General features: G+C 43.7%; 1 protein-coding gene and 1 pseudogene across 5 annotated transcripts in view; both read left to right on the forward strand.

Annotated features, from left to right (window-relative positions):
* The first annotated feature begins 181 nt into the window (after window positions 1-181).
* LOC126490006 (60S ribosomal protein L37a-like) lies at window positions 182-900 on the forward strand (annotated as a pseudogene).
* Window positions 901-2,888: 1,988 nt separating this feature from the next.
* Prpf3 (pre-mRNA processing factor 3) overlaps window positions 2,889-14,641 on the forward strand; it is a 28,211-nt gene continuing 16,458 nt past the window's right edge. Inside the window, exons 1-8 of one of the 5 annotated variants that reach the window (XM_050124673.1) lie at window positions 2,904-3,012; window positions 5,135-5,325; window positions 5,447-5,621; window positions 7,718-7,848; window positions 10,326-10,472; window positions 11,701-11,784; window positions 11,938-12,158; window positions 13,751-14,057. In XM_050124673.1, coding sequence (XP_049980630.1) covers window positions 5,477-5,621; window positions 7,718-7,848; window positions 10,326-10,472; window positions 11,701-11,784; window positions 11,938-12,158; window positions 13,751-14,057 — 1,035 coding nt within the window. In that variant the 5' untranslated portion in view covers window positions 2,904-3,012; window positions 5,135-5,325; window positions 5,447-5,476. Of the gene's footprint in view, window positions 3,013-3,274; window positions 3,436-5,134; window positions 5,326-5,446; window positions 5,622-7,715; window positions 7,849-9,607; window positions 9,704-10,325; window positions 10,473-11,700; window positions 11,785-11,937; window positions 12,159-13,750; window positions 14,058-14,641 lie in introns of those variants that run through there. The other 4 variants (XM_050124672.1, XM_050124674.1, XM_050124675.1 and 1 more) reach the window with 4 other exon arrangements.

A 14,641-nucleotide genomic window follows, 5' to 3' on the forward strand; every position in this document is an offset into this window, starting at 1 on the left:
GGAGGTTGAGAGCATTGCCTGCTCTTCCAAAGGTCCTGAGTTCAGTTCCCAGCAACCACATGGTGGCTCACAACCATCTGTGGTGAGGTCTGGTGCCCTCTTCTGGCCTGCAGGCATACACACACAGACAGAATATTGTATACATAATAAAATAATATAAATAAATTATTTTAAAAACAAAACAAAAAAGTCCTTGGGAGGTTCCGGTGACCTAGCTAAATGCATCCAGAAGGTCGGGATTGTCGGGAAATATGGGACCCACTATGGTGCCTCCCTCCGGAAAATGGTGAAGAAAAATGAAATCAGCCAGCACTCCAACTACACGTGCTCCTTCTGTGGCAAGACCAAGATGAAGAGACAGCTGTCGTCATCTGGCGCTGTGGTTCCTGCATGAAAACAGTGGCTGGCGGGGCCTGGACCTCAACACTGCTGTCGTCACAGTGAAGTCCGCTATTAGAAGACTGAAGGAACTGAAAGACCAGCAGAAGTGCTACCATTTGAGACCCAAGCCTACTCAACAGCCAACTAAATAAATGGGTTAATTTATGTTAAAAAAAAAAAGTACTTGGTAACAGTGCTGGAAATTTCTCAAGAATAAAGTGGATTTTCCAGCCAAAATGTGTTCTGATTAATGCATTGCACTTTTTCAGTTATTTGTAAATTTCTTGCAGTGTTTTGAAACAGGGTCTCACTGTGTGGTCTTCACCTCACAGAGATCTGACTGCCTCTGCCACTCAGGGGCTGGGATTAAAAACTTGAGCCAACACGCCCTGCCTTCTTTCAATGCTTTTTAACAATCTGGGCTCAATTTTCTATGGGGAATGTTTTTAGCAGAACTGATTTTATTTTCTGTATTTAATCAGGTGAGTTTAAAATAAATACTAGGTCTCTCAGTTATGGGCTGTGATTCCTCCATATAATTTTTCTGAATCGTTTCCTTCGTTAGGAAACGACTAAAGGAGTCACGCACCGTGACACACAGTTAGTCCCAACTACTCAAACTGAAGAACGAGGACCACTTATGCCCAGGAACTCAGCGCTAATCTGGAGAAAGCAGACCTTAAAATGGAGAAGGGGGAAACAGGAATCCCTTCTTCAATAGGGTACCAGGCGGGTTAAATAACGTATTAACACACACTAGCCTGGGGCCTGGTATAAGGAACAGGTGTGGATGAATAGAACGGAGTACAGAATAAGCTCATACACCATCAGATTGTTGATATCATTGTAGTGTGGGCATCACACCCAGGGTCTGAGCCAAGCTAGGCAAGTGCAATGACCACTGAGCTACACCCCAAGTTCTGGTTTGCTGACTTAAATGTTTCCTTTAAAATCTGTGTGTGTGTGCATGTGGTGGTGTGAAGACACCTCTTAGGAGTCTGTTTTCTCCTGCCTCCTGGGATCCTGGAATGAAAGTCAGGCCATTATCAGACACCACTGATCACAGAGCTGGCCCTCATCTGATATTTTTAAATTTTTATTTTTATTTATGTGTGTGCTTGAACATATGTGCATGTGTGTATGCCAAAAAAACAACAACAAAAAAAACCCCACCTCTTTCTGTCCCTCTCTGCCCTCATCTGATTTTTGACAAGGCTATCAAAGCTATTCCAAGGGGAAAGGACAGCCTGACCAACAAATGCTGTGAGAGCTGGATTTGGTGGTTCATTCCTGTAATCTCAGTTTTTAAGAAATGAAGATGGCCCAGGTGGTGGGGTGTACACCTTTAGTTCCAGCACTTAGGGGCAAAGGCAAATAGATCTGAATTTGAGGCCAGCCTGGTCTACATAGTGTGTTCCAGGACAGTCAGGGCAACACAGAGAAACCCTGTCTCAAACAACAAGAAACAAAGGTGGGAACATAAGAAGTTCAAGGTCATCCTCCACTGCACATTGAGTTTGGAGCCTGCCTAGGTGACACGAGACCATCTCAAAAACAAAACAAATAATAGTATTGGAAAACTGGATATTCATAGGCGTAAAACTGAAGTTAAAGCTGGGCATGGTGGCACATGCTGTAGACCAGAAGTAATTTACCTAACTGCATTTTTTATCTAACCGATATCCACTCCTCCCACCTTTTCCAGAGGAATTTCCATTCTTTAAAAAAAATTGTTTTCATATGGCGTTTTTTGGGGAGTGTAGTGGGGCACATGCCATGGTAGACAAGTTTTTATTAAGTACTTAATTGTGCTAGTGTTAAGTATTTAAGATATATCAGTGAACTACGGAGTCAGAGGGTAGGCACTAAGCCGAAGTAAACTTGTATGCATATGATAGATGATGCTACACGTACAGTAAGAATAGGGAACTAGCAATCAAGGGTGTCAGAAAGGTTTCCCTGGGGCCAAGGAGAGTAGAGTGCAAATCTTGTAGATTTGAGTAAAGAGCAACGCCAGACGGAAAGTTCCAAGCCAGGAAGTGGTCCAGATTCTGAGTAAGCAATGGGAACACTAAGTGTGATCCCACAGGTTAGAAAGTGAGACAGGTCTTGTCGGTGTTTCACTGGAGAATGGAAAGCCAGGGGATAGCTCGAGTGTGTGTTCTTTTCTGTTGCGTGGTCTCTGGCACCGCTGTTAGATTAGGAAGAAAAAGTTAAGGAGGGATGGCTAATGCTAGTGATTATAACAATTTTTTTTATAAGAAAGGCCATTTCGAGCACGAACTCCCCGCCTTTACTTCTAGCAGTAATCTTAGCGCACTAACCCTTGACGCGAGGGACACCGCTGCCAATCCGTTTCTGCTCCAGGCAAGAATGACTGGGCTAATGTGGGAATAGCTCCGCGGGCAGTCAGCCGCTTAATTGCTAGGACCCCGCTGCGCATGCGCCTCGCCGCCGGCCCCAGGCTACCGCGGCTGCGCGGCAGCGGCCCCGCCTTCCCTGGTCACGTGTTGTGGGGACCGCAGCGTGGCGGCGGCTGTGGCGGTAGCGACGGCGGGCCGTAGGACGACCGGGAGGTTTCCGGTTCCGGTGTAACGTTCGGGCTCCGTCTCAGGGGCTGAAGTTTGTGAGGTGAGTAGTGGCCCCGCGCCCCGAGAGGGCAGCCTTCGGTCCGAGCGGCCGGACAGGGCTGAGTCCGGCGGGAGGACCGGGCGGGAGTCCTCGGCGGGAAGCGGGGAATAGGAGCGCCCGGTTCTTTGGGGAAACGAGTCAGAATGGGCTTGCTGGAGGAACAGGGCGGGGGCGGGAAGGAGCAAGGTGGGCAGACCTGCTCTGAGGTGAGGAGTTAGGTGGGACTCGTGGGGCGGGGGCCGGCTGGAAAGACTGAAGATGAGGGCGCCGGGGACCAGGGGCTTGCAGCGAAGAAGAGCGAGGGATTCCTTGGAAACTGGCCTTCTGCTCCTGCTCATTCATAAGAGAGATTCTGCCTTCCTCTGCTCCCTCCGGTCCCCACACCGACGCTGCCGCCTCCTCGCTATTAGGGGTGAACATTTGGTTAGTGGCAACTCTGGTAGCTGAAACTTTCTTGCTCGTTGACTGTCTCGTTTGCACATTTAAGAAGAATCGGGTCGAATTTGAAGACATCCATTTGTTGGTATAGTGCTTGGGCTCACATCCAATCTGCTAATATGCTTCTCCTAGTACTTTGGATTGTGAAATTGCTTGCACGTTCTAGCCTATTACTGGGTTGTAGTGGGTTGTAAGCCCCAGTAACATGAGGGTTCTTGACTATCTTGGTCACTGCTGTGTGTCTGAACATGCGGTAAGTGTTCTGCTTGACAGTAGTTACTTTAGTAGTTATTGAATGGAGTGCGGAGTCAAATGTTCCCATTTTCTAAGATGAGTAAACTGAGGCTCTGGAGAATGAACTTATTTGCCCAACGGCTTATAAATGGTGGTGCTTAGTATATTTACTGTCTGTTCAGTGAGCTCTTGGCTCCACTCTTGTTAGTGCTTGTGTTTGCTTTCTTTTTGATAGACTGTAAGTATACTGCTATCTCGTGATGGCACAAAACCGCTCCCCAGGGTTAGTTCATAAAACTTGTCACTGAGGCACAGCCTTCCAGCTTCATTCAGACATATCAGAGTTACTACTGCTTGGTGGCAGATCATAGGAGAAGGGAATCTGTCAAGACTGTAGGAGCTAATTAGATTGCATCTTTCTGCTTTTTTGATTTTTCGAGACAAGGTTTCTCTGTAGCTTTGGAGCCTGTCCTGGAACTCACTCTTGTAGACCAGGCTACCCTGAACTACCTCCCCAGTGCTGGGATTAAAGGCATGCGCCAAGATGCCCAGGGTGCATCTTTCTGTTTAATGACAAGGTCCATGTAGCCAAGGGTGACTATGAGCTCTGTAGTCAAGGCTAGACCTGATTTTCCTGTCTTTACCTCCCTTGTGCTGAAATTACAGTCTTGTATGATCTAGTTGTCTTAAAACATTTTGAGCCGGTTGTGGTGGCACAAACCAGTATGATTTGCTGAAGGAGGTGGAGGCAGGAGGATTATGAGTTCGAGGCCAGCCTGGGATACACATTAAAAACATTTTTTTTTTTTTTGGGGGAGAGTAATTCCCAAATACCATGATACATGGCAGTGCTTGGGGAGGTCATCTGGGAAGTTGGGATCAGAGCAGTTCATTGATTGCTATCCAGCTATTTGGGACAAAGTCAGAAGTGAAGTTTTCACTATGCTTGTGAGGATGTTTGAGATTTAAGATGGACATTTTACCCATATGTAAGCATGAGTACTGTTGAAGTTTTATAAAACTTGCTTTATAGAAGTTTGTAGTGCAGAGTTTGGAGCTAATAACAGAAGTGAGAAGGAGAGAATTGAAAACATGAATAGCCTTTTTCTGAGCTTAGGTTTATTTGCGTAAGTCAGCTGACAAGTCCTATAGAGTATGTGTTGGATTACTGGTGTATAGCATGTTCACCGCTGTGGATAAAACCACAGAGAAATGTAACAGTGCTCTTAAGGATTGCATTATGAGACTTTACCACAGGAGGACTGACTGCCATAAACCCTCGTTTTAGGTCAGAGCTGGGTTAGAGAGTGCCTTCAGAAGTAGAAGGGATAGTAAAGTTGTCTTCTCCATTGACTCTTTAATGTTCTGTCTGTCTGTCCTTTGCATGACAGGGTCAGAAGTTAGCACTCATTCCTCAAGACAGGTTATTCCCAGTTTGTTTATTTTTCAGATAGCATTGATGACTGATACTGAAATTAGAATTAAAACATCTAATGACTGGGGCATGGTGGTGTACTCCCAGAATCCCTGACTGGGCAAGAGGAGGCAGGAGGATTGCCAATGTTAAGTTCTGCTTGAGCTACACAGTGAGCTCCTGTCTCAGAAACCAAAACAGCTAGTGGGACACTTCCTTCCTTTGAGGCGAGTATTCCCGTTCATATGAAGTAGAGGTACATGCCTAGGAGTGGGGAGGAGGAAGGGGAGCACTCTTCCTAGTCTACTGTTATCCTGACTTCTCTGACTCTTGCTTGGTTTGTTTTAGGTATAGTATCTCATCTCCTTTTCCCCCAAAATGGCGCTGTCTAAGCGGGAGCTGGATGAGCTGAAACCATGGATAGAGAAGACGGTGAAGAGAGTGCTGGGCTTCTCGGAGCCCACGGTGGTCACCGCGGCACTGAACTGTGTGGGGAAGGGCATGGACAAGAAGAAGGCAGCAGGTATGTACCTTTCTGATTCTTCTGACTCCAGGTGTAAATTCATCCCAAACATTGATTTGAACTTCCCCAGACTGTCTCTATTAGCAACAAACCAAAGAAAAGGTCAGAATAGTGAGCCCTTCTCCATCCTACCCCCTTTATTTTAGTTTGTTTTGGGGAACAAGGTTGTCTGTGAAACCTTTTCTGGCCTGGAACTTGCTATATAGACCAGGCTGGCCTTGAACTCAGAGCGATCCACCTGCCTTTGCCTCTAGAGTGCTGAGATTAAAGGTGTGTACTATTCTCTTCCCCCCCACCCACTTTAAAAAAAAAAAAAAAGACAGGGTCTCCTGGAGCCCAGCCTGGCTTCCAACTCATTATGTTGTAGCTGAGGATGGCCTGAGACTTACGGTATTCAGTCCTCTACATCAACAGTTCTCAACCTGTGGATTTTGACCCTACAAGAGTCACATATCGAATATCCTGCTTATTCTGATAAGATATTAATGTTATGATTTATAACAGTAGCAAAATTACAGTTGCAAAGTAGCAATGAAATAATTTTATGGTGCAGCCACTACAGCATGAGGGACGTGTATTAAAGGGTCGCAGCATTAGGAGGGTTGAGAAGCACTGCTCTACATCCTGAGTTCTGGGATTATGCATGTACCGTACCTGACTTATGCAGCACTGGAGATGTAAGAAACCAGACCTAGGCAAGCACTCCACCAACTGAGCCACCCCTCTCTCCTTATTTTCCCTTCTTTTACAATGGGAAGAGCTTAAACAATCAATCTTTCTCTCTCTATTATTTATGGAACATTATGAATCACAGTTTTTGGCCACCATACCAAGTCACCTAGGTCAAGTCTGCTTAGGAAATACTCTGCAGTCAAAGAGCCTGATCTGATTGACACCTCAGAGTGTGGAAGTCTAGTAAGAGACAGGAAAAGGTACAGGGCGGTGGGTTCGGTGGTAGTCTTCCATGATTTGTTGTGTAGGAAGTTTAAGATGATAATTGTCTTAAACCGTTTATTGGGTGCTGGTGGAGTTGGACCCAAGCCCTGTGTCTGCCAAGCAAAGTACTCCTCCACAGAGCTACATTCCCAACCCTCATCTGAAACTTTGATGCTCAATTTAAGCAGATTTCTCTGGCTATACTTTCTGCTTCAAAAAAATAGAACCTTTTATCTCATATAAAAGGGTCATTAAGTATAGCAGAAACTGGGAATTCTGAAAAGAAAATTGTTTGCTTAAATTACTATGAAGACAAGATTTCACTATTTAGCCCTTAGTCTTCTGAGTACTGGGATTACAATATTTTCATGCCTGAAGCTATTCTTATTTCTTATTTTATTTTTTGTGTATGAGTGTTTACATTTTTGTATATACCCCAGAAGTATGAAGGTAGCTAGAAAGAGTCAGATCTCCTAAAACTGGAGTTTAAACAGACAGTTGTGAGCCTCCATGTGGGTGCTGGGAATCAAACCTAGGTCCTCTGGAAAAGCAGCCAGTGCTCTTAACTGATAAGCCACCTGTTGAGCCCCTGTTGTTTATGGTTTTAAGTGTGTGTGTGTGTGTGTGTGTGTGCGCGCGCGCGCGCGCGCGCGCGCGCACGCGCATGTGCATAAATTGTGGGTGTGGGTATGTGAGGGAAGATGCCCTCAGAGGGGTTAGGTCATGGGCAGTTATCAGCAGCTCATTGTGAATTCTGGGTACCAAACTTGAGTCCTCTACAAGAGCAGTATGTGCTCTTAGCCATTTTTCTGGTTCCCTACAAAGAAGTTTTTAAAATGTTTTTTTTTTTTCCTGAGCTGGAGAGATGGCTCAGCAGTTAAGAGTGCTGGCTGCTCTTGTGGCAGACCCAGGTTCAGTTCCCAGCACCCACATGTCAGCTAACACTGTCTAACTCCAGTTCCTTAGGTAGTTGGTGCCGTCTTCTGGCCTCCTTGGGGATGCAGCATGTAGTGACATGTGCAGTCAAAATATAAAATTACCTTAAAGAAATAAAAAGTGAAAGCATTCTCCCTTCTGTACTTGTCTGCTGTTTATTACATGTTTGGTATTGGACTGTATACTTTTACCTTTTCAAACTATGGCCTCGTTTTTCCTGTTAGATCACCTGAAACCTTTTCTTGATGATTCTACTCTCCGATTTGTGGATAAGCTGTTTGAGGCTGTGGAGGAAGGCCGAAGCTCCAGACATTCCAAGTCTAGCAGTGACAGAAGCAGAAAACGAGAGTTAAAGGTAGGTTGCGGTCACTATCTAATAAGCTCAGGAGTGTTTGGAATAAGAAACGTGCTCAGCTTACCTGTTTACACTTTAACATCTACTATTAGAATGCCTATTGTTGGGGCTAGGGTTATAGCTCAGGAATAGAGTGCTTGCCTGGCATGTATGAGGCCCTGGGCTCAGTCCTGTATTGCAACAAATAAAGAGTAAACAACAACAACAAAACAGAGCCCCCAGTGTTCAAGAGGGATCATCAGACAGTAAAGTAGAGGGGTAGGATTTGTATTATCACTACACCATCTTTCGATTATGAGCAAAGTTCATTTAAAATAGTCCCAAGAAGTAATTGATAGCTTTGTCCTTTTTTATACATCGTTTTATTTTCACCATTACCTCTTTACTACTACGTCCTATAAATTGATTGCTCCAAGAGTCTTGGACTCCTTAAAGTCTAGAGAGTTGCTTCATCATGTCTCCACTGCTTCCTGACTGTAAACCTTATTCTTGCTCAATAAAGAGATTTCTATTTAATGTGCTTGTAGATAAAATGCCTGAAACCAACTACCATATAGCCCACATTAGTGTGTACCCTATTGAGGGTCACTGTCTCCATGAGTAGGATGTGTAAAAGAGTTAGAAATACTCCTCCCTTTTCTACGAAGTGCTTATACTGTGGTTGCTCTGTAGTTATGGCCCTTTTACGTATGAGCACTGTCAAGTAGCTGATCTCTTATCTCAGTTCCCTAATGAAGCCAATTTCTGTCTGACTTCCCTTTGCCTCTCTTGGGTTTTTGTTTGTTCTGAGCTAGGGTCTTACTATATAGCTAGATTAGCCTGTCCCTGGGACTGTGATGCTCCGAGTGCTAGGGTCACAGGGGTGGATCATCATGATCCACTTGTCTTTATACTTAATATGTTTTCTTTTGTTTATGGATTTTTTTTAAAGATTCATTTAAAAATTTTTATGTATGTGTATGTACACAGGTGCCCATAAATGTCAGAAGAGGGTGTCAGATCCCTTGGGGCTTGAGTTACAGGTGGTTGTGAGCCACTATGTGGGTGCTAGGAACCAATCTAGTCCCTGGAAGAACAAACTTACTCTTAACCTCTGAATCATCTCTCCAGCCCTTGTTTTGGATTTTTGAGACAAGATCTTGCCCCCAAGGCTAGACCGACCTCAAACTCAGAGATTCTGGCCCAGCCTCCCAAGTGCCAAGATTCTAAGCACATGCCATGATAGTCACGTGAAGGTGCATTTGGTGCTTTGGATATATCAGTTCTTGTTCTGAGACACAAAAAGATGAGCAGTGTCTGCCTGCGGTCTGGGCCATGTTACAGGACCAAGAAATATAGAAATTCCTTTTCTTTTTGTTTTTATAGCATTATAGGGTAATCAGAGAAATCAAACATAGTCTCTCCTTAAATCAGTCTGCAATGTAGAAGTGAGGAGTTGCAATAAATCAGCTACAGATTATGAAATCTGAGTAGCAGTTTTATATAAATGATTATAGAATTTCAGACTCTGGTTAAACTTAAGAGGGGTGGCTAGTCCACATGCTGTACAGATCACAGTGGAGATTATGTTATGATAGTACATGCCACTGTAAGTGCCAAACTCACGCTCTGAATGAATTGACTACATTGGGTGGGATAGTAGAAATGGTTTCTTGAGGGAGATATCTAGATAGCATGGAATATGGGTCCCATTTTTGGTCCATTCAAGTCCCCACTCCACACAATATATTATGGGAGAGTCCTTTTTCTTGAACTGTAGGAGTTCCAGGAAGCGCTCGCCCCTGGCTGAGGATATGTCCTTGCAAAACACGAGCCCTCCTAGTGAAGAGGGGATGTCACCCAAAGCCTACCACCGGTGTGTACATTTGCTTTTTCCCATTGTCCCTGCCAGTTGGCCACTCTTGGTCCTATTAAATTCATTTTGCAAATTAGTCGACATATTTGCGTTCCCATTGTATGATAAGAAGAAAATGTTATTGGGGAATACTAAAAAGAACAAGCCTCTTTTCTGGAAGAACTTAGATTTTAATTGGGAGAAAGTACTACCTAACACGGCAAACAGTGTCAGCAATCTAATGTTATCTAATATGAACCAAGCTGTAAGTGCTCAAGAGAATGAAAGAACAGTTGGATCAGAGTGGGATGGGATGGTGAGGAGAGCTTCCTGGAGGAGGTGAGTTTGAGACAGGACTTGTGGGAAAGAGTGTGGAGGAGGAGCACAGTAGCACTGGTGAAGATCTTGAGATGGGAACATTGAAGAGAATGTGGAGATGAAATTTGCTTGAATGGGGTGGAAGAATGATGAAGCTGGGTGAAATGGTCCACTTGGTGGAGAGTCTAGAAGACCCTTCCAAAGTAGTTTGAAAGATTGTGTCATTCCCCTGGGAAAAGCACAGGATGCTGGTAGGGTCGGGATGGTTCTTCCATTTTTCCCCTGGGGAGGGATACAATTCTTCTTTCATCTTTGGTTCCTTTAGGAGGTGTTTGGTGATGACTCTGAGATCTCAAAAGAATCATCAGGGGTAAAGAAGCGGCGAATACCCCGTTTTGAGGAAGTAGAAGAGGAGCCAGAGGTGATCCCTGGGCCTCCATCAGAAAGCCCTGGCATGCTGACAAAGCTCCAGGTTAGTTAAAAGAAGCAAAGCAATTTTGTGAGCTGAAACAAAAGGCACTCAGGTCCATATTTACTGCGGTCTTGATTTGACTTGGTATTAACCATTGGGGAAAGTTTCATTTTTTGCTTTATGTTTTAGCAGTCCTTAGTTTAATCAGAAATAGTCCAGCTAAGGATTATTGAAATTGTATTTATTAAGCACCTAGTGTGTTATGTCATTGTTTGACCAATTGTCTACTTCATCATCATTGGGAAAATTAAATGAAATGATAGCAGTAGGCTTGACTATATCCTTAGAGCTTCTTTCTGAGCTTCATTAGGACATGCTAGGGGGCTTATAGAAACACCTCTAAAGAGGCTGGCACTATTGCCCAGGGTTACCTACAGTAGAAATTCAGGGGTTGGTAGCATGATTATTTTTTGGGACAAGGTCTTACTATTTAGCCCTGACTGGCCTGTGATTCACTATATGTATAGAACAGACTGGCCTCAGACTCAAGAGATAGATATACCTACCTCTGCCTCCCAAATGCTAAGATAAAGGTCTGTGCCATCATGCCTGGTTGGCAAAGCATAATTTTAAAAAAATAACACATTTTATTTTATTTTATTTTATGTCTCTGTGCTTAAGTATGTAAATGTGCACCATGTGGATGCAGGAACCTATGGAAATTAGAAGTGTCACACCCTTAGAACTAGTGAGAGATGGTTGTGAACCACCGTGTGGGTACTGGGAACTGAACAAAGGTCTTCTGCAAAGAGCAGCTGGTGCTTTAGCTCTTAACCATCTCGCCAACCCTGCCCCTCTTTAGTGCAATAATTTGGTAAGAAGTGTGCATGCACTACTTTCCCCCTTTTAGATTCTTGGGAGGTTAAGATGTTCGTGCCTTATCCACGTGATACAAGCAGGAAGTGGCACAGCTCTAAACTCATTGTTGGAATCTCAGTCACCATAATGTATACTATCTAACACCAGTCCTACCGTGGGGGAAAGAAGATTGAAAAATTCTAGTGCTTGATCGCAAAGGCTTACTAAAGCTTCTAGTTTATGATGCACGTTTTGTATGTGTGTGTATCTGTGCTGTGCGCACAAGTGTGTGTGTGTGTCTGTGTGTCTGTGTGCATGTACACATTTGTGTAGAGACATGAACTTTTAGGTTTCTAGAACTGAATGCTTTTCATTTGGGAGCATTTATGGAAGAAACCAATCTTTTCCAATTTTTCCCTCTGGAGAACAGATCAAACAGATGATGGAGGCAGCAACACGGCAAATTGAGGAACGGAAAAAACAACTGAGCTTCATTAGCCCCCCTACACCTCAGGTATTGTGTCCACATTACTCTGGAATTTGTTGTCATTCATTCACATGAAGTCCAGACTGTCCACAGTCACCTACTATAACTGCAATGGTATGTATGCATCTGTATGCCTATCTGTCTCAAACCCTTGGGTTTCTTTTAATCTCTATCTTATAGCCAAAGACACCTTCTTCTTCCCAACCAGAGCGACTTCCGATTGGCAACACTATTCAGCCCTCCCAGGCCGCTACGTTTATGAATGATGCCATTGAGAAGGCAAGGAAAGCAGCTGAGCTGCAAGCACGAATCCAAGCCCAGCTGGCTTTGAAACCAGGGCTGATTGGCAATGCCAACATGGTGGGCCTGGCTAATCTCCATGCCATGGGCATAGCTCCACCGTGAGTATCTTTCACAGACTCGCTTATCACTTGTGAAGTTTTAGGAGTAGGAAATTAAAGGTAATTTACTTGAACCTTACTGATTTTTCCCCCCAAAGAGCATTTAATAATTTCTTACCATTTCATACTTTTAATATGTGTTCTAAATACCAATTACATTTGTTTTTGGCTTTGTTGTAGAGTTTGTTGTGTGTTTATAATTGGTAGAACAAAAATAATATTTTTAGCTATTATTGGAGGTAAGAATAGAGTCAGGTTTCTGGACCTATCACTCAAGAGCTTTAGCCATTAAACAGTAGTGAGTGAGATCAGATGTTAGACTTGGCGAGGTGTGGTGGCACATACCTGCAATTCTGTTCCTCAGGGGGTAGAGGCCAGAAGAGTGAGGTAAATATGAATCTAGCCTAGTCTAACATAAAAAGCTCTAGGCCAGCCAGTACTGCATAGCAAGACCCTGTCTCGTTTGTCATTGGTGTGGCATCCTAAGACTGCTTCAAGAATTTAGGAGCAGATAGATGTAAAGAGGTGTATCCCTGTAGTAGAACATTTGGCTAGTATGCAGGAGGCCCTGGGTTCTCAATCCACAGTACCACCACCACCACCACTACTACCACACAAAAAAGTAGGGGGCTGGGGCTGGAGAGATGGCTTAGTGATCAAAAGCACTGGCTGCTCTTCCAGAGGACCGAGGTACAATTCCCAGCATCTACCTGGCAGCTCACTATTGTCTGTAATTCCAATCCCAGTGGATCTGATCCCCTCACACAGACATACATGCAGGCAAAACACCAGTGTGTATTAAATAAATATCGGGAATGGAGCGGACAGATGGTGACTTAGTAGTTAAGAGTACTTGCTGCTATTCCAGGGGACCAGGGTTTGGTTCCCAGCACCCACAGGTTGGCTAATGGCCATCTGTAAGTCCAGTTCCAGAGGATCTAAAAATACATTTAAAAAAGAATTTAGGAATAAAATAAGATTAGATAACAAATTCTTCTCAGCATGGTTTTTAGAATTGATTTCATTTGATTATGCCCTGTATTTAGATACTCAGATGAATTTTTTGTGGCCCTTTTTCTTCAGTGCCTAGGTTGGAGCCCAGGGACTTGTGCTGGGCAAGTGCTCTAATAATGAAATACAGCTCTAGCCTGGTTTGTGTTTTAGCTAAAAAAACTGAACTAATTTACTTTGTTTTTGTTGTATTGTTTTGTTTTGAGATTTACTTATTTTACATGTGTGTTTTGCCTGCATGTGTATCTGTGTATACATGGGTACCTGGTACATTGAGGGGTCAGAAGAGAGCATTAGATTCCCTGGAACTCAAGTTACAGATAGTTGTGAGCCCCAAGAGGATGCTGGAAAAAAACCTCAGGCCCACTGCTAGAGCAGCAAGTGCTCTGAACTGCTGAGCCATCTCTTCAGTCCCCTCCTTTGGTGTTTTTAAATCAGATTTTATTGAGCACTAATGGGACTGCCTTCCCTAAAAGTACTTTACACGGTTGACTTTGTTAGGCTGTTTCCTTTGTTTCCGGTGGATTTTGCTTGCTTTAATGTTGTAACCCATAGGATTTATTTCTTTGTGAACTTTTCAGGAAAGTAGAGTTAAAAGATCAGACTAAACCTACACCGCTGATCCTAGACGAGCAAGGTCGCACTGTAGATGCGACAGGCAAGGAGATCGAGCTGACACATCGGATGCCCACCCTAAAGGCAAATATTCGAGCTGTGAAAAGGGAACAATTCAAGCAGCAGCTGAAAGAAAAGCCATCAGAGGACATGGAATCTAATACCTTTTTTGACCCCAGAGTTTCAATTGCCCCTTCCCAGCGCCAAAGACGCACTTTTAAATTCCACGACAAGGGCAAATTTGAAAAGATTGCTCAAAGATTACGGACAAAGGTAATTCAGAAATTAAGATGCTGTTAGCTTCCATATTTTTGGGAATTAGATACATAGTTTAAAGCAATAAGTATATGGTGTAAGTGCTGTATTCCTAGAACATTTGATGTTTAGCATATTTCTCTTCCTGACTACTTTCTGCCTGTGTAGAAATTTTCCCCATAGACTGTCAGTTAAGGAAGACAATTCAGGGGCTGGAGAGATGGCTCAGAGGTTAAGCGCATTGCCTGCTCTTCCAGAGGTCCTGAGTTCAATTCCCAGCAACCACATGGTGGCTCACAACCATCTGTAATGAGGTCTGGTGCCCTCTTCTGGCCTGCAGCCATATACACAGACAGAATATTGTATCCATAACAAATAAATAAATATTAAAAAAAAAAAGGAAGACAATTCAGAACCATTGTCTTGACCTCTTTTGATGAATGATAGCCTGGCATTAAAATTTACTACAGAAAATCCATGTAATTAGGAAAATTGAATTGACCGTATAGACAGCGAAATAGACCTTTTTGTCTTCTCAGAGTGAGATTTCCATTGAATTCCACTAGTGCATATGGAGTGAAGGGAGAGAGAGAGAATGAACA

The sequence above is a fragment of the Alexandromys fortis genome, unplaced genomic scaffold (assembly GCF_014885135.2).
Source record: "Alexandromys fortis isolate MF-2015 unplaced genomic scaffold, M_Fortis_MF-2015_v1.1 scaffold_218, whole genome shotgun sequence".
NCBI lineage: Eukaryota > Metazoa > Chordata > Mammalia > Rodentia > Cricetidae > Alexandromys > Alexandromys fortis.